This window comes from Falco peregrinus, chromosome 2, assembly GCF_023634155.1.
Source record: "Falco peregrinus isolate bFalPer1 chromosome 2, bFalPer1.pri, whole genome shotgun sequence".
NCBI classification, from domain to species: Eukaryota; Metazoa; Chordata; class Aves; order Falconiformes; family Falconidae; genus Falco; species Falco peregrinus.
The window spans coordinates 19,524,634-19,547,924 of record NC_073722.1 but is presented as its reverse complement, the minus strand read 5'-3'; the positions used below and the strand labels follow the sequence as shown (position 1 = coordinate 19,547,924).

Below are 23,291 nucleotides of genomic sequence, written 5' to 3'. Positions count from 1 at the left end.
CTCAGCACAGAAACACCCCATCTCATACTTATGTTGGTAGTGTAGAATAAGTGACCTTTTTATTGCTCTAGTTTTAGGGCTCAGTTAAACAGAACATAAATAAAAGGATAAGCACAAATTGAAGTAAAACTCCTAATGTAGGTTTAAAACTTTTTTTCTTTTTTTCTTTCTTCAGATGAACTGTGTTCCGGGGCCATGCCCAACATCTGATGACTTAAAGTACACTATGACACGCTTAGCTATGGATGGAGCAGACCTGTATGTGGTAGAACATGGCTGTGCCACGAATATAAAGGTAAAAATATTTCTTTTAACAGCGATTAAAATACTTATTTGTCAATAGAGTTCTTTGTATTTTTTGATAGAATAGCTACCTGAATTTATTATTTGCTTACATGCAATGGACTAAGCAGAATTTCTGAAACTTCAAGTGATAAATGGTTGGCTTGGACTGGGCCGGGAGTAGGTTACTTTAGCTTCTGCCTGGTAATTCCATTAATGATCTTGGAAGATGGTAAGGAGGAGTGGATGCCTGCCAAAATAAGAGTGAAAGCTGCAGGACTGGTGTAAAAAATTTAAGAAAAGTCTGGGCAATATAAATCTTGGTGCCTATATGTGACAGCTAATAAGAACTTGTGCTGTGAGTTAGTAACTCAGCCACTTGAAATGATTGTTATGGATTGCATACAAGTCAGTGCTTGATAACTCATGATTGTTTTATGTGGTACAGCTGTTTGAATTAATATATATCTTTGGTGGAGATGAGAAGAGTGTTAGTGTCACTGACTGAATCTGAAATACTGCATGGTGTATCCAGTGTTCAGAAAAGGATGGGCAGAGAAGAGCTGATATTCTCCTCGTTATCCTGTCATACAGGAGAAAACTGGAATAATTTACTCAATGTAGCAAAATGTAATTTAAGAGACTCTTGAGTTATGGCAACAACAGAAAAGGAGAAAAGTGCTGTGCTGGTATAAGTAACTAGTAGTTATGCTGTCCAATAATAAATTTGATTTTAAAAGGTAGACTTAACATGTAAGGCTTTGGGGGCAGCTTCACATTATGAGCAAGGATCTAATGGAAGGAAGGTGGTAATTATTTTAGACACTTTTAATGGCATGGTATCTTTGTCATTTGAATGGCTTGCTACCTTGTGGCAATAAAAAAAAAAATAAATATGCTTGAGTCTCCAATTCCTTTTGAGTCCAATATTAAAAAGCACCATCACAAATATTAACTGTGTTTGCAGGCATAAATATGCATGGCAGTATTTTCAAAGGCAGCTTAATAACCTGAACCACTCTAGTAAATTATATCCTGAATGTGTTTCATTTGAATTTAAAAAAACAAAACAACCCCAAAAAAAAAGGTTTCCAGTGCTCCTTTATAGTCCTTGACAGAGATGAGAAGTAATAATTTAATATTAACGCTGTGGGTAGCTCTTCCATGGCTGAGTTCTTTTTCAGCTTGCTGCCTCCTCGCTATGAAAAGTTTCAAGACTCGATCTGAAGTTTCAGGTACTTCATGGGGACTTTTTGGAGAGGACCCAAGCTGTGCAGGAAACATGGTCCGATGTTTTCAGATTATTTGACATCTGAAGACTAAGCATCTGTGGCAGGGCTATGTCATCTTTTATTAGTGTACGCCAGTGTCAGGGAGGATCCCTACGGTATGGGCAGGTGGGTTAGTTGTACAGTGACCGGTTTCCACAGCTAAGATGGGGGGTAAAGCAAGAACTTCTGGTTCGCCTTTGGAGAGGGTTGGCTCCTGCAGGTACCGTGCTTTTCATAGGAGAGGGGCAGCCTCCTGTTTGGCTTGCCAAAAGTACTTCACATTGGAGTTACACCAAGGCAAGAAGTAGTGTGATCATATAAATGTTGCTATAATGTAATTAATGTGGATGTCAGTTAAGGTTTAGGATCTGGAATTTCATGAGTTTTGCAGTGTTTAACATGGTTGTCTTACTGAGGTATTTATTAATACAGTTTTGTATTCCAAGTGTATAATCAATGTTTTAGTCTAAGGACATAGAATTACATGTATCCTATCAAATCATATATCCGATTTTGAAAGTTTCAGATTTTTTTGAGTTTAGGTAAAGAATTTAGTAATGATTTATTTTTTTTAAAGGTTCGTTACAACATCTCCAATTTTTTGATCCCTTTACAAATGTAGACTCCCAAGTAGAGATTTAATTTATGTTGTTGAAAAACTGGCTGAAACTAATTTCTGAGCTTGCTGCCTTTTGTGTTTATGTGCATGCTTGCATATAAAACTGGTCCTCTGTCTTTTTTTTGGAGAGAATATTGTACTGAGATCTTGCTGGGATGTAGTAGGTGGTGTGTTAACTGGTTTAAGGCTACCCTTTCTTTGTTTCACTCATGATTAATCAGAGTTGATGTTTTAAATCGTGTTTGCAGATGGGTGCTATACGTATTGCAAACTGCAACCTCCACAACCAGTCTGTTGGAGAAGGTGTAAGTGCTGCTATTCAAGACTTTCAACTGAGACAATACGTTGAGCAGGTGAACAACTGCAGAACTGGTCTTCAGCCGATACTAAGGAGGGCATACTGGCTAGAAGCTGGCTCTGTCAACTTGGGGCTCATCACTGCTGACATTGCTTTAGCTGCAGATCATCCTTCTAAACATGAAGTGCAGAGACATTTCTTAGAAACGCATGATAACCGAACTAAGAGGTGAGAGTTACGATTGAAGGAGATGCATTTGAATTTGGGAGGGGGTATAAGTTAATACACTCCTCTGAAGGTGGAACTTTGTTTTTTTCTTTGGAGAAGTTTTTTGCTTACATAGCTTATATAATTTCTTGTAGTTTTCTTAAAGTATGTTGAATGCTTAGCTGTGGGGTTGGTGACTTGAATGTGCTTGGCCTATATAAAATTGTATGATTTTGGTTCTGTCTGCCTTCCCTTATCCCCCAAAATGAAGATCAGGGAGAGAAGGGAATTGAATTTGTCCTTTCTTCTCAGACTGGACTGAAAACAGACTCAAAAGAGTTCTGAGTCAGCTGATGAGCAGGCCTGGTGTAACTGTGATTTGTGTGCGTCCCCAAAGAGCAGTTGCCTCTGCCATAAGCAACACACACCAGTGAGGAGAGTTTCAGCAGTGCTTGCCTCCATGCAGAGAGAAGGTGTTACCGTTAGCCTGTGTCGTGGCAAGTGGACATAATCTGTGCCTGAGCCTTGTTGCCTGAGCACTGCATATACGTTTGTGACTTGCTCCATTCTGGGGCTAATCCTTCATTTTATGTTTGACGTCTGTGTTTCAGATACAAATCTTACTTACTCCCTTCATGCCAGGTGAAATAGGAGCTTACATGTAAGACGGGTATCTTTTAATCTTGTTTTCACTGAATTTAAATGTACCAAGGCTGATGTGATTGTGGTTTTGTTTTGTTTTCTGGTTTTCTGCCTTTGTATAGGTTGTGGTTTTTGTGGCCTGATGACAATTTGAGGAATAAAAGAAGCAAGAACAAATGTGGCTGTCTTGGTGGTTGTCGATTCTTTGGTGGCACGTTAACAGGACTAGATTTTTTCAAACTTGAGGAACTGACACCTTCAAGCAGCTCTGCTTTCTCAAGTACAAGTGCAGAATCTGATATGTTTTATGGGCAGTCTTTACTGCAGCCAGGAGAATGGATAATTACCAAGGAGATTCCTAAAATTTTAGATGGTGAGAATGCATTGTGCTGTAATTTTACTCTATTTTGCCCAAAAGTACAGTTTCTTTACTGCACGTTAATATTTGTAGTCTTTCTGATTATGATTAATGAGTACTACTTGTTGCGTTCTTGTTCAAGTGGTCTTGTAGTGGCATGGGCCCTTCTAAGAGCAGACAGTAGCTTGAAAGTAGCAAGCAAGCTTTCATGTGCTAAATTTTTATATTAAGGTGCAGCTCCTTTCTCAGTAAAAAGAAGGTTTTTGATTTGCATCTCTTCTGATTATATAGAAAGCAGCCTACCAAGATAATCTGATGTTTTGCTGCTACGTTGTTATTAATTTTTTGTTAGTACTTCATGCTAGTATATGTATGCATTTCAAAACTAGGGCTTTCATTTAATGAGGATTTCTGTTTCAGTGGGCAGGGAAGAGACAATTGCAGTTGTATTATCAGATGATTGATTTTTCTTTTCTCTTTCTGACCCTAGGTAAAGCAAATGGTGTAAAACGAAAAGATTGGGATTGCAGGTCTATGGGTATAGAAATAGAAAGAAAAGCACAACACCTAAGCCTACAAGTGCCATTGCGTTCCCATAGCTCCTCATCGTCTTCAGAGGAAACGAGTAGTTCTAGCGCTGCGCTCCCCTTGCTCGCAGGTGAGAAGGACAGCCCGTCGTCAGCTACTGAGGACCACTTGGGACAGAAGGAGTTCCTGTCTGGAGCAAAAAGGGAAGATGGTCATGGAAGGTTAGTACTTCCTATCCAAGTAAAAGTGTAATGCGATTCTTGAACATGCTGTGACAGAAAAAACCCTATTTTTAGCAATTTATGAAGTGTTGGTTCTTTCCTAATGGTACTGCTGAAATGCATTTCCTAGTTTGAATGCGTATTTGGATCCCTGATAGGGGTTGATCACTAGATCTGGGTAGAAGATCCAGCATGTAAGACAAAGCCCTTGCCATCAATGTTTGGGTTTACATCCTCTGTATGTAGGCAAGTGGACTAACAAGTGGCAGGATTTAGTATGTAATCAGCATTATGAAAATAACTGCTACGCTAATAGAAAGTCACAGAACTGCTGAAGCATTTGACAACTTCTGTAATGTAAAAAGAGGAGCATTAATAATAAAATAAGCTAATGAACCTTTAATTTTTGTTTCCAGCGTTGCAGCTGAGGGTGCAGAGGGCAGCCCTGCATCCCCTGGGAACCAGGAACGGCCTGTTGGTCAGTCTCCCCTGAGGTCTCCACTGAAACGACAGGCGTCCGTGTGCTCTACCCGGCTTGGGAGCACCAAGAGCCTCACAGCAGCTTTCTATGGAGACAAACAGCCTGTTCCAGTCGGTGTGCAGTTCAGCAGCGATGTGTCTCGCAGTGATGAGAATGTCTTGGACTCCCCTAAGCAGAGGAGGAGCTTTGGTTCTTTTCCATATACTCCATCTGCAGATTCAAACTCATTTCACCAGTATCGCTCCATGGATTCCAGTATGTCCATGGCTGATAGTGAAGCTTATTTTTCTGCAGCAGAAGAGTTTGAGCCAGTAAGTAGTGATGAAGGTCCAGGAACATATCCGGGGAGGAAGAAGAGAAAAAAGCAAGCTCAGAAAATTGAATATAGTAGAGGGTCTATTTATCACAGTGTGGAAGGGCCCTTAACAAGCACAATGCATGGAGAAATTAATCAAGATGTTAAAACATTGCCAATTAAGACTCATCCCTCACAGGCTTCATTTGTTTCGGCTCTGGGAGGAGATGATGAGCATGTTGAGAACATGTATATTATGGAATCTGAGAAGACTGTGGAACGTGAGCAAATAACTTCCCAACAGCCTGTAATGGCATGTTACCAAAATTACCTTACACAGTTCCAGGTGATTAACTGGTCAGTAAAGCATCCAACTAACAAAAGAACTTCAAAATCCTCATTACATCGCCCTTTAGACCTTGACACGCCAACAAGCGAAGAAAGTTCGTCATCATTTGAGCAACTTTCTGTCCCAACTTTTAAGGTACGGAAGATGGAGGAAGAAGGAGTAGAGAAAGGAAAAAGAATTTAAAGGAAGTTAAAAATTCTTAGTACACCTGTTGTGTAAATAAAGCTGTGAGAAACGTGAAACTTCACTTGCTTTTAGTTAAGGAATAGCTTGGATTTCTGACTTGAGATCATGGGCTGTGTGTCTGAGAGGTTGTGGAAAAGAAAAGATGGAGTTAGAATTCTGTGGATAAGGTGTGTGTTCCAAATGGTCATAATTGTACTTAAAAATGCTGCCTATTAAATGATATGCAGCTGAAGGATATTTATACGAGTTTTCTTTAAAATATGTGTTACATGGAACTTCAGGAGTAGTACCTTTAATGCTGATAAAGTATAATCTAGGCTGTAAATGCTTTATTTCAAAGTAAAATTGAAACTGGGATTTAGCAAATGATTTTTGTAGATGTTTGGGCTTTTTTTCTGCCTCATGATGTATGTGATATGAGCATACATGCTTAAGGCGCTGAAATGAAATACATGAAAAATCATGGAAATTTCTTAATAGAAAATAGGTGTCTAAGCTCTGGAATTTAATTTGTTAGTACTTTGCAGCAAAAGCTTTGTGTTTGTGCAAGCCTTTTGTACATTAGTATTTGAAGTTTGTTTTTTTTTTTTAAGCACTGTTTGTGTAAAAACTTTGCAATCTCATCTCTCAAGTAGTTTAAAAAAATAAACCTGTGAGTTTTTATATACTAGATAGGAGAATCTGCGTATGAGAGATTCTTTTAAGAAAAAAACTATAAGGAGAATCTTTATTTGAAGATTCCTTGGGTATTTTTTTTCATACATAGAAGGAATGTAACGAATGTAATAAATTTCTGTGCATTTTATCTTAGATTGTTAAACAGGGTCTCACAGCTAATTCATTACTGGACAGAGGCATGCAGCTTACAGGATCAACATCTAAGTAAGTGGAATACTGCATAACGTTATTAGCATATTTTTTTAGAGAACAGGATTTTCCTGATACTCCTGTTAAATATTTTGCCTCTTTCTAGCACTTCTAAAATTTGATTTGTAGCTGTAGCTTTCAGTACAGACCTATTATATAATACAATACTCTCTTCTAAAATGTTTGGTTTTCATCAAAAAGAAAGTACACCGTGAAAGCATTAAATGATTTTACTCGTACTTTTTCAAGATTACGAATTGCAACTTAATTTAAATTAATTTGGAAGGTGCTTATAGCAAGTGTCCATTGCATTGCCAAAAGCTGAACTTGAATCTAGGGAAGGCCTGGGCCTTGCCCTGGGATTCTCTTTGCGTGCTTCCTATGCAGTAGAGGAAACGTGCCATTATATGTAATTTATTAAGAATTAAAATGATACCAGGACACTTCTGTATTTCTTTTACAAACCTGGATTATTCATATGTGTTTAACTTGTTTAGTACACCTTATACTCCTTTGGAAAAGAAGTCTGCAGAAAATACAGATGATGAAACAATAACAGAAGAATGGACTTTGGATCATCCTGTCTTCCAGACACGGACAACGGCGATAGTGGAAGTAAAAGGGACTGTAGATGTAGTTCTGACTCCACTTGTAGCAGAGGCACTGGACAGGTAATTATTTTTACACTTACTACTGCAGTGTTAATTGATTATGCTAAAAATTGTCTAAAATCAAAGCTGTTTTGTTCAGCAAAGGTTTAGGTAGAAGGATTGAATATGATTGATGGAACAGTAGGGTTTTGTACCCAGTGAATGTAATTCCGCATTTCCCATGGAGAAGCTGGAAGAATGTTATGCTGACCTGGCCTTTATATCTGTCAGCGCTTAATTTTTTCCTCTGTAGTGTTAATTAAACATCATTGATGGTGTCATGTGAAACTGGCAGTTTAAATGGTCTGTTGTGGGCTTGTTTGCTCTCGCAGGTATATAGAAGCAATGGTGCATTGTGCTAGTTCTCGACACCCAGCTGCAATCGTTGATGATCTGCACTGCAAAGTTCTTCGAGATGCTGTACAGAACAGCAAAACAAGCTTCTCAGAAAACGTAAGAAAGGGAACAAGAAAAACGTGCAAAGATTTGAAAGAATATAGTTTTCTATATTTTACATAGAAAACATTTTAATTGAAGTGTTTTGAGATATAGGACCTACATGCTATAAGGAATACATATTTGTTTTTTAATTTGTGCCTAATGTATATGCATTTTTACAATCAGCTGTTACATGTTACATTTACAGCTGAAATGTTTCAGTGACCAGAAATCTCTTACATGACTGAAGTGAAGTTTTTCTGTTTTGGAAAGTCTAGTCAGCAGCTACAGTAATTTGCATGAGATCATACATAAGAATATCAATTATAGTAATCTCTAAGAACAGAATGTATTATATTCATAAGAACAATACATTGTTTACTATTTTACAGTAGTTAGGGAGATAGTCTCTGTGACGTAGAAGAAAGTTCAGACTAGACCTGTGAAAGTACATGTTTGGGTTTGGTGGTTTTTTTGCAGTTCATCTGATACCTTAAAAGAATTGATTTACCTTGACAAGAATTGTATGGTAGTTCTACATAATTAGTTCTTTCTTTCCAAGTTAATGACCATATCTGTATTTTATGATTTCCTAGACTTCACAGTGTAATGGAAGCTATTTACTTCATAATAAGTTGTTCTATGTAAGTTATATATGTAGAACTCAAACTTTCAGCTGAAATGTGGTCATTAGGAAGTTTCTTGCAGAGTGACACTGCTACACTTATGGATCTAGACCTACCTTATCAGTAAGTGCTACAGTCCTCGTTCTAGAAATCATGGTACGGTGCTTTAAATTAAGTCAGACTCTCCTGCTGCTTCAGTGCTAATAAACTATTCTGTTATTCTTTAGCTTAGTGGCTCTGAGTCTGTGAGAATAAACTATTTTTCCCCCCCTCCAAGTTATCTTCGAAACAGGATATTAGAGGAACAAAAATAGACACTACCACTACAGGAACAACAAACCAGGGACCACCACAGACCAATCTCTCGCTTAAGCAAGATAACGTGACAATTAAAGGTCTTCAGGCCAACGTTACTGTACCAAAGGTAACAACTTTGTTTGGCTTGTTACTAGACATGTGCCTTACAAATTACCCTTACTTTGCATCCCTGTTAGTCCCCTAAAAGCTTGAGCTGAGGCTATGTGTTTGTGCCAGAGAAGTAATGTTTGAACAGGACAGTGTTGTGGAGCTGCTCAATTTTATTATGGCACGTGTGCAAGTTAAATAACAACCACTATAGGGGTTAACTGACTGCCGTGTCTTTAAATTATTTTTTTATGTCTTCCATGCGTGACAGTTTTATCTTTTCTTTTTTCATTTTACTGAGAAGTATAAGACAAGACTATATCAGAAATCAGTGATGTATACTTAATGCAACATGTTTTTCTAAATTTCTTTACTCTTTGGGCGAATTTTATGTATAGGTGAACCTGTGTTTACTACAAGCATCTGTTGATGAATCCCCAGGGGTTTCTTCTGGCAAAACCGTGACTCATGTTTCATTAGTAGCTTTGTGTTTCGATAGAATTGCTACACAAGTTCGTATGAATAGGTAAGAATAATACATATCGCTATTCGTGGCTGTTTATTGTGAAGTTAGTCAAGAGACTTACAGTGATGCCAGTTTTCTGCAGTTCTGAAGAGTATTTGAAAAAGTTGTCTTGACCAAGTTATGCAATAAAATGTGTCTTCTGTGTTTGAGAAGTTAGCATCTAATATCTGATTAGAATTGCAGGTTTTTTTAATAAGTGAATGAACTCTTCTGGAATAATTCTTGAACTTTAGTTTTAACTCTTTCTTGCTTTTATGTCATGCAGGATACAAGTACATTTTTCAGTATTTTTCTACCAAAGTATGTATCTTTTATTGTAACAAAGACTTCTTTTTAACACTGCTGTGCCAATGTGACTTCAAAATTTTAAACAAAATTAATCAAATTAAGTATGTCTACCTGAGACTTGCTTAATTGTGGGGGTTTTTTTCCCTTTATATTCAAAGGGGTATAGTTGAGGAGACTTCAAACAATGCAGAAACTGGGAGGAGTTCTGTCACATTTGATCGTTACATCCAAACCAGTAAAATGCAGCCCCAGTCTTCTGGCTCACTGAGATCCAATGCTGGAGCAGAAAAAGGAAAAGAAATTGCTGCTAAACTGAACATCCATCGTGTTCATGGGCAACTTAGAGGCCTTGACACAACAGGTAAGCCTTTTTTTAAATTGTGGAAATGCCAGTTTTCATAGAAGTGAGTGGTTATAGTTCACCTTGATCTTGTACTTTGGTTGCTGTTTTTTTTAAACAACATAGATAAAAAGACACTTGAACCTGGAGATTTTGCAGATACTGTAAAAACAAGTTAATGATGGTTATTCTGAATTATTTTTGGTTATTAAAGAGCTAGATTTAAATATAGGCAGAGTGAAAACTATCAAGATGAACTTCTAAGCTGTTTGTGTAGCAAATGGGTTGTGTTGTAAATATTAACATGCACTGGTAAAATTTCAGACCTGGGCTCCCTTCTTCCCACCTGGTCTCTTTTTCAGCTATCATTTTTTGTCACCTGATGCAGGGAGTGAATTATGCTTATTTACTTTCTAAGAAATTCAAGATAGGTATAATGTGCCTGTTGTACTGGCAATTTCAGCATGACATGCTATAGATTTTAAGCTATAGTGACTATGAAACTGAAAATGAGATCTGCCCAATGGTTGGTCTTCTTGTTTGTGTTAAGGAAATTTCTTCAAGAGGCTATGAATTAAATTCAGCTGCCGTAAGTCCTGATCCTGGAAAAGCTAGCCTGGAAAAGATGACCAAGAGTAGACATGGTTTTTGTTAAAACTGCTTTGGTTTTGATGGAACCTGTACCAGTTAATGCTGTGTTTTGCTTTGTCCCATGAAGAATAGGAATGTTAAGGACATGAGGAAGTGCTCTGTGAAGCAAGTATGGTTAAAAATGACACGATAAACAAAAAACCCAAAAAATCCACCACTATGCAAAGAGGGGTGAGCAAATGATGAAATTGGAGGAAACTAAAGCAATATAGAGAACATTAAAGTAGCAAACTCCATTTTTACTTGGTATGGGTAGAATCTTCACACTAGTGTCCTGTGTTAGTTATGCTGCAGACATTTAAGAAGGCCAAGTAATTTTTGAATTCTAAACAAGAAAAGTTACAAGTTGGGGACAGAGTGTGAGGATTGAAAGGGATATGAATTAACTCAGTGTAGTTCTTTTCCTCAGATATTTTTGAAGCTCTGTGTGTGAGCTGATAGGCAATAGGTTTAAAATTATTTGAAATGTTTCTTCAGAAATGTTACTAGAGGAAAGGATTTATGTTTAAGCTACACCCTAACATCAAAGAAATCAAGGTGGCATAGTCCATCCTTGGATCTTAGACAGCAAAGATCATACTGAATTGAAAACTGCCTAGGTCCGTATTTTCTTTAGGAATCAGTGAGACTTAGTGTTTGACATCCTCCCAACACAGATATAGACATGCTTCCATCCAAGAAGCCATCTTTGAATTAAAAGTTAGAACTTTATTTCTAAATTGCCTTCAGGTACGTTATAGCTAATACTAAAAGTGTTTCTACTAAAACATACTATCCAAGAGCACTGTTGGTATCGTTGTCATTTATTGCTATTAAACCTTAAGTACTTATTAGGAATGTTATTTTGGTGAATTAATTTCAGACCAGTTGTCGGTTTCAGATATAAATCTGAAGAGCTTGTCTCTGGACAGCTCAAAACACATGTCTCTGGAACCATGACTCTACAAAAAGACAAAAAGAGGAATGTGTTAGGATTGGGAATGTCTCAAAGCTTTAACTTTGTGTTGCTCGGTCCTTGTTTTTTTTGAACTTAAAAATTACCCAGCTCATGTTAACATACCAGGAGCAAGGTTTTTCCTCCTTCTTGATGATTCTTTTTTTCTTGTTCATTCTTGAATTTTATCTTTTTTTTTTCTCCACCCAACTCCCCCTCCACCACCCCGCAACCCTGTCTGGGGAATACTAAAGGGACAATGCTCCCAAACCACTGTAAACTTCAGAGAGCTATTCGAAGATGTAAAGGTTTTTTCAATTTTGTAAAAAAGTGGTAACTATGTTTGTTTTCACAGATATTGGAACTTGTGCAATAACAGCTATTCCTTTTGGGAAATCAAAAGTTCTTTTTACTTTGGAAGAGTTGGATGAGTTCGCTTTTGTGGATGAAACGGATCAACAAGCTGTTCCAGATGTAACTCGAATTGGTCCTAGTCAAGAGAAGTGGGGTTGGATAATGTTTGAGTGTGGAATCGAAAATTTAACTATAAAAGGTAAAGCTTATATAGGTTTTATATTATTTTATGAAACTGCTAACAATTCTATTGTTAGGTCTTCTAGTCTAGCAATTATTTGATTGGAAATTGCTGAATATAGGTGATACTAAATAATACATGTCTGTTGTAAATATGTCACATAGTAGATTACAGAATAAAGGAACTTCTAGTAATCAATACCATTTATAACAGCATATAAAATAATTCCGTATAAACTGGTTGCCGTAGCTTCTGAAAGAAGAGTGAAGGCAGAAATTGATACTTTCACTGAAATCCTGGCCTTGCAATCATACCCACAGTAAGTGTCTGCATGTAGGGCCAGAGTTTTGCTTTGAGAGGGGAAAGCTAGCTTGAGAAAAAAACCCACCCAGCATATATGTATTTTCTGTCATCCAAATTAGTCTTTCCAGGGAATAGCGTTTCAAAACAGTCTTCATCTGAGTACTCTTCATCTACTTGGAACAAACTATCAGAAGCTCAACAACTAGCTGTTAAATTGTTATACAAAAACTGTAGTGAAAAATTGTTGTGTAAAATGCTAATGCATCTTATTTAACCGAAATCCTATGTATTTCTCCTCTGAAGTGCGGATCTTTTCTGTGGGATGTAACTTAGATATTTATACACAGCAAACATTTACAGTCTTGGTATGTGTGCTTTTACAGGAGGAAGACAATCTGGAGCAGTATTGTATAATACGTTTGGAGTCATGGGTAAATCAAGAGATACAGAGAGGGGTGGATTGCTTGCATCAAATAACTCTTCTGATTCTCCAACTGGCAGTGGTTACAATACTGATGTGTCTGATGATAACCTTCCTTGTGACAGAATAAGCCCCTCTTCAGATATTAATGGAAATTCAGTTTCGGATGAGCAGGTGTGTACATACTATGCAGAAATGATTGGTGTTGGGTTGTTTGGGTTCATTTCCAGAGTGATTAACATTCTTCATAATAAAATTGAAAATTTAACATGTCTCATTGTGCTAATTGCATTCATACTGTCTACTACACTAAAGTTTAAGCTTTCTGCAAGGTCCCTTGGTATTGTCTTGGGAGAGTTGATGGACAGCATTAGTTTCTTTTTCTTTGCATAAATGTATATGAAACTATTTCTTATGAGCAGTGCACAGTATGGTATGTTACCCGCCTTTAAGTGTAATCACTTTGGAAAACAATTTCACTTTTGACTATGTGTTTCCTTTTTTTAAGGATGAAGGGGTTGAATCTGATGATCTAAAAAAAGATATACCCTTGATGCCTCCTCCCCCTGACTCTTGCAGCATGAAGTTAACAATCAAAGAAATCTGGTTTAGTTTTGCAGCCCCTACCAATGTGCGCTCTCCAGCCCATATATTTTCAAGGTATAATTTTACCTGATTTAAAAGAAAGAAGTTACAGTTCCGCTTTGTTACATTGCAATTGTATTTGGTAGATTCTGAAGGTAATTTCAATAATTCTTGAAACTTAATCTGGAAATGAGAAGTTTGGATTTTACATATATCACAGTAACCCTTGCTTCAGTTTTTTATTGTGGTCATCTATATGGAAGTGTTGCTACACTTTTTAGTTAGATATGATTAAAAAAAGAAAAGAAAGAATTAAAAAAAAAACCCAAACACAAAAAGCCAACAGAAAACTTCCAGTAAGACTGAAATGTATGAAGCAGAAAGGTAGGAGAGGGTATCTTTTTTGAGTAGGAGAGATGCTAGAGAAGAGAACCACTCGGTGCTTTCGGTATTCAGCCAGATGCTTAGCCCATGATCTTACTGCCACTGCAGGATAAAGTTCAAGATTAATCTTTCTAAGATATTTTTTCATGTTGTTTTTGTAGAATAAGCCAAATATTCACATCTGTCAGTAGTTTAAGATCAGTATGGAGCTATAAATTGGAAAATACTCTTAGTGGTTTCTTGTCTTGGTGCTGCAGCAAAAGCCCTGCATGATGTAATGTGCAATAGTTAATGTGCGATTTAGTCAGTAATGGGAGTTTAAAACTGTGATTTCAATAGGGAATACAAATGGGAAAAGGAGGGAGTAGCAGTAGCAAGAGTGGTTGGAATTACAAGTGTGTGAGTGAGTAAAACATAACCTGCCTTAGGTACTTTTTACCAGTTCTTATTTTCTAGACAGCAAGTCTGTATTTGTTACTTTCTAACATTGTTCTGTCATATTCCACCTATTTGAACATAATTTATAATAGCATTAGAAAATCCTGCTAATCGCTGCTGCTGGACATGAATACCTAATTCTTTTTGTTTTTCTCAACAGGCAGCTGAACCTGCTGAGTACGGCAACACCTGCCGTTGGTGCTTGGCTTGTACCCATCGATCAGGTGAAATCATCATTAAATAAACTGGAAACGGAAGGAACCCTGCGAATCTGTGCTGTTATGGGTTGCATTATGACAGAAGCTTTAGAGGTAAGAGGCCTTTTATAAAAGCAGTAGGTATATTGGAACAGAGCAGTGTCGTATGTAATATATATTTGTTTGGGATTATGGATATTTTCACTGACAAACTTAGAGCACCTTTTATGATTTTTTACATCCAGAATTGGTCACAAGAACTCACTACTTGTAGTTTTTGTACACAATCTAAATTTCAGTGGAAAAAAAATTTGCTCTTACTAGTGAGGAAGTCTTGTGCTTCTTACAGGAGTGTGTCTCCACGTAGAATAACTGGAGATTCTACCTTTTGAAGGGGAGGAGTGAGAAACATGGCTGTAGCGTCTAATATAATTCATGAAATATGAAAGTGTGTTGAATTATGAAATATTCAGGGTGTCTTTCAGGAGAAAATGAGAATTTCTGTGCCCCTGCAGTGTATTGAATCATGGTGTTTATTGTTAGAGGAAGGGGGGGCAAGCATTGCGAGGGTGAAACATTCTAGCAAGAAGTACAAAACAGACAAATTTTTTTATTGAAAACTAGGATTGGTAGAACTTTTGTAACACATTGGGTGTTACTGTGATTTGCTAAGGCACTTTCTTGTGTGTAGGCAGTTTTCTGCTGGTCGTTTGGTTGGCACCATCTAGTGGGAAGATTTTGAGGTGATACCCGTTCTGGGTGAGATGTTGTCTTGCATCTTAAGATTGATGAGCTTAGTGTCAGGCTAGTTTTCTTCTGTACTCAAAAATCATCCTTTCAAGCAGTCTCTTATTGCTAACTCCCTTCTTATTTCTTTTCCTACTCTTTCTCTAGCATAGAACCAAATTAGAAATGTACCTGTTTTTTCTTTGACTAGGAATAAACAGTTCCTTTGAAAATTTCATCTATGTGTATGTCTATTAATCCAGAAGTAACTTTACAAAGTCTGCGATTTGAATCCAGCCTTCTGTTTTATTACTTAATATAAATAAATAAGCATCAGGTATGATTTTTCACATACACTAGTTAAGATACAGTGGGTATCTGTGTGACAAGTCTTGGTTGCAGAAGTTCAAAATGGGGTTAGAAGCTTGCCGTACCATAGGTGAAATCTTGTAGTTCATACGTGGATTCTGTTTGCAAGTATGTTCATATGTGAAAAATTGTTACATTTTATTCTAGAATAAAAGTGTGCACTTTCCCCTGAGAAGCAAGTACAACAGGCTTACCAAAGTAGCCCGCTTCTTGCAAGAAAATCCTTCTTGTTTACTGTGTAATATATTGCACCATTACCTTCATCAAGCAAATTACTCCATTATTGAGGATGCCACCATGGTGAGTTACCGTGTGAAAATGGAAATAGCTCAGCGTGTTAGTTTCAAACGTACAATTCTAATGTGTTAAATTACCTAACAGTTTAAGTAAAGTTAACAAGCAAGAAAATGTAACCCAAACTTGTATATATCCTTAGATCGATAAGTAGATATGGCTTACCTCATTTCATTTTCTTTCAGATCTGCTGGTTTTGTTGTGGCCTGTGTATATGCATAATTTTTATCAAGCTATTTCATTAGTAAATACATGAGAAATCATAAAGCAGAAAGGCATATCTTTAAAGTTGTTCATGGCCTTTGTATCAGATTTCATTTTTCTTGAAGATAACAGCAGTTATGTTGAGTAATTAATAGTAAAAGTTTGCATCTCTAGTTTTAAAATTGAATAAATCTCAGTTATTAAGGCAGGTGCATGCACTGATTAACTTCTTCAAAATTCTCTCCTCAGCACTAGTTTTCATGTCTTTTAGAAATACTTGGATAATGCAGGCAGTTTTAAAAAAAGAGCTAGAATTGTAGAAACGTTAAGGCTTAAGAATCTAATCTTTTTCCTGTTGGGTTTAGAACGTAAACATCTGATTGTAGTGGTAAATCATTGTTTCAACAAACATACTAGGCATAAGGAGGTGTGTTTCTTCCCGATGTTGTGTCATTTTCATAATCCCATTCTACGGGTGTCAGACTTAAACACTACATTTTCCAAAGTATCCAGCTGAGAGCCCAGTGATCAGAATTAACACAATTTGTGGCATAAGCAGCAGTTTGATTAGTAGCCAAAATAAGCTTTTTTATAATTCAGTGATGTAATCAATACAATCCCTATTTTTTGCCTCAAATTTCTGTTTTAAAATCCTGCTTACCAACAATGGAAAAAACTTAATCTTTTTAATTTTGGTTCTGTTTCTATAGAGAATCCACTGCTGTTATGAATTTCAGTCAGTAATTCAGAGCTTTATAATTACTTAAGTACTTTTAGTTTTGTATTGAATAAACCTTTTTCCTCCTGTTCTTTATTTTTGGCCCCTCAGGCTAGATCCTCAGGCCATGTAGATGAATGTATTTACTGTGTTTAGTGAAGCTATAATTTTTATCTGTTAGCACTATGGTTTCTTCGGTCTGAATGGGTGCTGTGTGGTGCCAGCATAAAGATTTAAGGGAATTCTGACTTTCCCCCCTGCCTCAGTTTACTTTAAAATGCTGTGATACATGTGTTTGGTTTTGTTTGTTTTTTTTTTTAAGAGTGATGGCCTTCCTGCCTTAGTAACCTTAAAGAAAGGTCTAGTTGCCTTAGCAAGACAGTGGATGAAGTTCATTGTGGTGACCCCAGCTTTTAAAGGAGTCAGCCTACACAGACCAGCTCAGCCAGTGAAATTGCAGACAAATGCCTGCCACGAGCATGAGGATGGACTGGGATTAGACAACGGAGGGGGTCTTCAGAGCGACACAAGTGCTGATGGAGCCGAGTTTGAATTTGATGCAGGTATTTTTGTGTTCTTCTCTCTCCGTAAAAATTCATGGGGAGAAGTGGCTCCTCTCAGAGCATTTGTATCTTCTTTAGCTTTAATGCTTTAAATACAGTATATTTTTCTTTTTTTAGAATCATCAAAGTTCTTTTTTTAGAATCACCTTCATTTTGAAGCTGCTGCTAATTATAATTTTAGCGTTATGATAAATATTACTTGTTTGGGGAAAACCAAAACAGGAGATTTATCTTTCTTCACATGCTTTTTCTTGTTCTTTACTGCACAAAATACATAAGCTTAATTATTTGCTAGCTTGGAATTAGGATGTTGTTCTTTTGACTGTAGTTAAGAATTGTAACATGCAATTCTATGAACTTTCCCAGGAATAACTTCAAACCTGCCTTCTTATTTGATCTTTGTGAAAATACATTTTCTTTTTTTTTTTTTCTCCCTTGTTTTTACTACTTATTTCTGGTATATTTCTGTTGCCAGCTTACACACTGCCGATTTAACAAATGCTACTGATTTAGCTTTGTACTGAATACACAGCTGACTGAAGTAAGAACCACAGAAATGGAGGGCATAGATAGATACATGTTGGAGCACTCTTTTTTTGCTGCCTTGAGGCGACTCAGTTATTTTGTGATTGTAGCATGTATGTAAAGTGCTGCTCTTCTCAGGAATACGTTTATGTTTTTCTTTTCTCATGTAAAAATTACGTAACATGGAGAAAAAATATTTTTAAAAAATCAGGAGGAGAATCCGCTTTTAGTTAAAAGCTGGGCAGCAGTTATCAGCTTAGAGGGATGTTTGTGTGTGAAACTAGTATATAATCATACTGTATGATGGGAATGTTTGCCCCCTCCTCCAAAATATGTGCTTTGGTTGAGCAGAAGCAGACTTTTAGAGCCAGTGGTGTATTGTAATTGCCCGCCCCCCCCCCCCCCCCCCCCCCCACTTCCTGTATATTATTCTATTTTTCCACTAAGAATTTTGGAAGCAGCAATTTTTCTGCCTTGTATACATTCACTTACACATGGAATTCATGCAAATGGAAGCATCTTAATTAAAAAAATGATAAGTCATGCCCAAGTCAGCAAAAGAGATTTGGCAACTTTCTTTTGGATCTGTAGCACAGAGCAACAGTTGTATGTCATTAGAAGGACAAAAAGATTTGTACTTAGATTAGTAAACAAAATCATGTCTGAGACTTTCTTACTTGTCTCAGAAGTCCCTAGACAGCTGTGTGTGGGTGTGTGTCAGAATTTGGAAGGTCATGACTGCTTGCAAATAAATGTATCTAATAATAGATAATCTTGGTCCCCCATATATATACAAATGAGAAAATTTTTTTGCTTGGTTCCAGCTACTGTCAGTGAGCATACAATGCTCTTGGAAGGAACAGCGAACCGCCCCCCACCTGCTGGCACCTCTTCTGGGCCTGTAACTGGTGCTGAGATCATGAGGAAATTATCCAAGACTCACACTCACAGTGATTCTGTTCTGAAAATAAAGGTAAGTTTCTTGTGCCATGCACAGCGGGGGAAAGTGATTTGTAACTATAACTAACTATAACTGTAGCACGTGGGAGGTGTGCTCCTTACCTTATAAAAGTGATGCTTAATCAGTTGACCTATATTCTACATCTGTTCTTTATTGTTTTTCTTGCCAATTAGCTTCAGAGCCATGCTTAAAAACAATATATATGTGCATTAGCTTTTATGACTTTTCATATATTTATGTAAGCAGGAATGAGGATTTAACTGTTGTTACACAAAATCTAAGATTGACAAAGCTCTTCAATAACTTCTAGTAATATTAGTGTGGGGTTTTTATTCTACAAGCTGTTCAGAAAACTGCAAGATTTTATTTTTATCTCTACTTTCTGAGCAGGAAGAGTCTATGAAAGCTGTGCGTTAGGTTTTTTTGTTTTTCTTTAAGTAATTTGTTGTCATCTCTGTATTAGGGAGTTTGGTGCCTTGTACTGGTTCCTTTTTTAGCTGTGTTTTTTCACAGGGTTTTTGAGATTGGAAGTGACCCCTGTAGGTCACCTTGTCCAGTCCCCCAGCTCAAGCAGGGCCACCCAGAGCCAGTTGCCCAGGATTATGTCTAGATGGCTTTGGAATATCTCCAAGGATGGAGATTCCATAACCTGTGACAGTGCTCAGTCACCCTCACAATAAAAAAGTGATGTTCAGGAGGAAACTCCGGTGTTTCAGTTTGTGCCCATTGCCTCTCGTCCTGTCACCGGGCATCACTCAGAAGGGCCTGGCTCTGTTGTCTTTGCATTCTTCCTGCAGGTATTTACACTTGTTTTGTTAGTAAGATCCCCCATGGGCCTTCTCTTCACGAGGCTGAGCCAGTCCCAGCTCTTTCAACCTTTCCTCATAGGAGAGATGTTCTGGTCCCTTAATCTTCTGAGGGGCCCTTTGTTGGACTCCCCCCAGTATTTCTTTCTTGTACTGGGGAGTCCATAACTGGACACAATACTCCAGGTGCAGCCTCACCAGTGCCAAGCAGGGGCGTAGGATCACCTTCCTTGACTTGTTTGCAGCTTACTGCCTAAGGCAGCCCAGGCTGGGCAGCCCAGCAAGGGCACATTGCTGCCTGACATTCAACTTGGTATCCACCAGGACCCCCAGGTCCTTTTCTGCAAAGCCGTTTTTCAGCTGGTCGGACCCCAGCATGTACTGGCGCATTTGTCCCCTCTAGCAGATACTCACCTACTACCACTTACTGCTCCCTCCTGCTCGTCTTGGATGGTTTAGGATTAAGTGGCCCAGATGCTTTGCTCAAGAACAGATCTGGCTGCTCTTCAATTTGAGGGCAGAGAACCTCTTTCACAGTGTTAAACCTTTGGGTGGACCAGGAGCCTTCCTCTTGGTGCCAGAAGTCCCCAGCTTCTGTTCTTCGCCTTCCCCAAAGGCTGCACCTACCGTTACGCTAAGGATGGGGTTTGGTCTTCAGACCATTTGGTCTTCAGACAAAGACCAAATACCAGCAAGGCTTGTATTTAGTGATACGCGCTCTTCCTTCTGCAAACTTGCTTTAGATGAATTCTACACATCTGCAGTTCCATTTTGTTACTCGTTTGACTTTTTAAACTGTTTTTACACACAAGATTATTTTAATACTTGAGAATTCAATAGCACCTTTATGCGTGATAACCATACGGTGTATAACCTGCCCCAAATGAAGTGCTACTTGTCCAAAAGTTTGTGGGAATAAGAATTTTGTTGTTACTGTGTTCTGATCTCATATTCAGACCAAACGTCACATCCTTTTTGCAGTTTATGCAGTACTTCATTAGTTTCTTTGTTTTCTCCACAAGGGTATACATCCATATCATTCCTTAAGTTACACTAGCGGAGATACAGCTACAGATTCACCAGTGCACGTTGGCCGTTCTGGAATGGCAGTCAAAGAAAGTCCAAGAAAAGAGAGTCTGCTCAGCTATCTTACTGGGAGTTTTCCTAGCCTGCATAATCTTTTGGAAGGGACTCCTCAAAGAAGTACCACTGCAGTTAAAAGTAGTTCTTTAACAAGAACAGGTATGATGTAGCATAAGTAAGCTAAAGCGAGGGGAAGGGAGGATTGGTTTTATTTTCATGACTTAGAAAAGTTACTATATATTCACTATGAGTTATCTTTTCTGTTTAAGACCCCACCTCCCTCCTCCCAAATAATCGTATTTTTTAATAGCAGTTCCCAAACATCACTGCACCATACCATTTTATTTCCTAGAAGCAAGCAGCGAGTACATTGGGTTGGGAAAAGAAATTACAGCTAACAAAAAAAGTATTTTCCTTTTAGTTAGCCTTACTACTTTTTGAGTATAATACGTAATTACTTAAGTGAGTATTTTTCAGTGAATAAGGAAATGGAGTGATCATTCTGTATTTGTCATTTTTTTCTTGACCTTTTAAGTAACTCCAAAAGTGGACTAAAACTAATGTCCTAGTACTTTAGTTTGTGTATAATAATTTGGAGATTTTTAGTAATGGTCTTTTGAACAAATTTGTTTTGTAGAAGTTTGAAATACATACATTGAAATTTTTATGTTCTATATTACTGTCCAGAGTGCATTGTTACGATTTATAGAAAGAAAAAGAGATTTAACTTTGCTGCATTTTCTCTAAAACCTCTCTCCTTTGCTGTCAGGGAATGAAATATTATTCAGAAAAAAAGGTATTTTTTTTTCTTAATGACTCCTTTCCTCTAATTAATGTTAGAGATGAACAAATGAAAAGGTGCTTGTAGTGCAACATCCATTTAGCGTCATAGTATAACTTCCATGGTAGCACCTGTAGTGCTGCTTGGCACAATTTACTACAGTAAACCTTGAGAAGTAGGCTTACTTTTATAGTAAATAGATATTGTCATTAAAATCATGCTGCATTCCTGGTTTTTGCTGACTTGGATATGACAGATGCTAAAGCTCTTCTGTTTTGTCTGTATAGGAAATACTGTGGCCACAGACATGTTATCTGAACATCCTTTGCTGTCTGAACCATCTTCTGTGAGCTTCTATAACTGGATGTCAAATGCTGTGGGCAACAGAGGAAGTGTAGTACAAGAAAGTCCGGCCACAAAATCTGGACACAATAGTCTTCCAACAGGTATTGTTAATTACAGCTGAATTTAAGAGATGACTCTGGGTTGGCTGTTCCTGTGTTGGCCACTTTTTTCCTGTAAGTAAGTGAGCAGGTGACAACATACATACTATTTGTGGGACTTCTCAGCAAACCGGAAAATGAACAAATATGATTTAAGCAGACCTGTTGTTTTCATTTCTTGCACCCTGCCTCCAAAAATTCAGGTTTTTCTTACATTTGAAAATGTAAATGTAACTTCCAAAACCATGTGTAGGTGTCAAAAGCTAAGCCGTAAGATCATCCTCGGTTGCAGAGTTCCTTGGATTTTGTTAGTTATTCTTAATCTAATTTGCATATGCTGTTTTTGTGATAAAAATTTTGTACATTGGAATCCTTGCTCTTTCTCTGTTCAGCTTGAAACTAACCATGTGTTTTGAAAGTAAGTTCCTCGGGAACTGGAATGATCAGCTGGTGTAAGGGAATGGAGAAAAGAAAATACACATTACTCAAAATCTTAAGTGTATTAATGAAGCAGATACGTAACAACTTCTTGCAGCATGTTTATGAATGATGACAGGCTTACAAGAATAATAATCTTCAAATGTGTGTCTCTTTCTTTTCTAGTGACACTAAATTTGAATGTTTCCTATATTAACGGTCTTTCAGCTGTAATACGTTAATCTTAGGCAGTAAGAAGTTCTTCCAGTTTGTTTTTAATATTGAACAGATATTCTGATCCTACAGAACATCTTTGTGCTTTACGTGTATGTACATATGGTGTGACTACTCTGTAAACTGGAACATGTTTCTCTGCAGAAAGAATCATAGGGTAGAAGTATAGCTTTCAATTTTGTTTATTCATTTATTTATTTCAGAAAAAAGATGCATTTTTTCCTACTGAACCTGTAACAGTTTGTTCACTCGCTTCCGTTCCTGAAGTTGAGACTCTGATTTTAACTCAGACACAGATCTATCCAAACCATTTTTCTGTGGAGACATGTAGTTGTGGCTCTCCACTAAGTGCTGTAAGCTTGAATTTTGAAGAATCGGGATTAATTTACACTGGCAGAGCAACTCTGTCTCATGGAGTTGAGTCCAGTCTAGACTCAATGTGCAGGTGATTCAGCATCACTCTGTCCTTGTGCTGCAAGTCTGGTTGTTCACAAACAAGCAGCTGCAGGGAAGTGGATGTCCCTAGTCACCTCTGAGGAACGTATTTGGGTAGAGACTAATCAGTAGATGTCAGATTAGTGGATTTTGCATTGGGACTAAAAAAAACCAGAAGCTTACAGCACATTGAAAGCTAAAAGCAAGTATCTCAACTGAGGATAATTTTTTTTTTTTTTATTGTTGCTGATATAGGCTACTCAGCCTACATACTATTTCAGTTTAAACAGAAGTCAAATACTCTATAGAACACAATGCAGACAAAAGGCCTCAGGAAGGAGGGCAATAAGAAGGAAATATTTTTGTGCTTTCCAAATATGAGTTGGACTGTCTCTAGTCCCTCTTCA

General features: G+C 37.5%; 1 protein-coding gene across 14 annotated transcripts in view; it reads left to right on the top strand.

Annotated features, from left to right (window-relative positions):
- BLTP1 (bridge-like lipid transfer protein family member 1) overlaps positions 1-23,291 on the top strand; it is a 125,136-nt gene that overhangs the window by 49,173 nt on the left and 52,672 nt on the right. For all 14 annotated transcript variants that reach the window (XM_055794858.1, XM_055794855.1, XM_055794856.1 and 11 more), the window contains exons 24-43: positions 176-295; positions 2,421-2,698; positions 3,442-3,692; positions 4,168-4,426; positions 4,843-5,686; positions 6,549-6,619; positions 7,102-7,275; positions 7,587-7,707; positions 8,596-8,742; positions 9,122-9,249; positions 9,696-9,898; positions 11,818-12,015; positions 12,684-12,895; positions 13,230-13,381; positions 14,289-14,439; positions 15,568-15,720; positions 16,959-17,199; positions 18,549-18,697; positions 20,514-20,733; positions 21,643-21,801. In XM_055794858.1, coding sequence (XP_055650833.1) covers positions 176-295; positions 2,421-2,698; positions 3,442-3,692; positions 4,168-4,426; positions 4,843-5,686; positions 6,549-6,619; positions 7,102-7,275; positions 7,587-7,707; positions 8,596-8,742; positions 9,122-9,249; positions 9,696-9,898; positions 11,818-12,015; positions 12,684-12,895; positions 13,230-13,381; positions 14,289-14,439; positions 15,568-15,720; positions 16,959-17,199; positions 18,549-18,697; positions 20,514-20,733; positions 21,643-21,801 — 4,231 coding nt within the window. The remainder of the gene's footprint in view (positions 1-175; positions 296-2,420; positions 2,699-3,441; positions 3,693-4,167; positions 4,427-4,842; positions 5,687-6,548; positions 6,620-7,101; positions 7,276-7,586; positions 7,708-8,595; positions 8,743-9,121; positions 9,250-9,695; positions 9,899-11,817; positions 12,016-12,683; positions 12,896-13,229; positions 13,382-14,288; positions 14,440-15,567; positions 15,721-16,958; positions 17,200-18,548; positions 18,698-20,513; positions 20,734-21,642; positions 21,802-23,291) is intronic.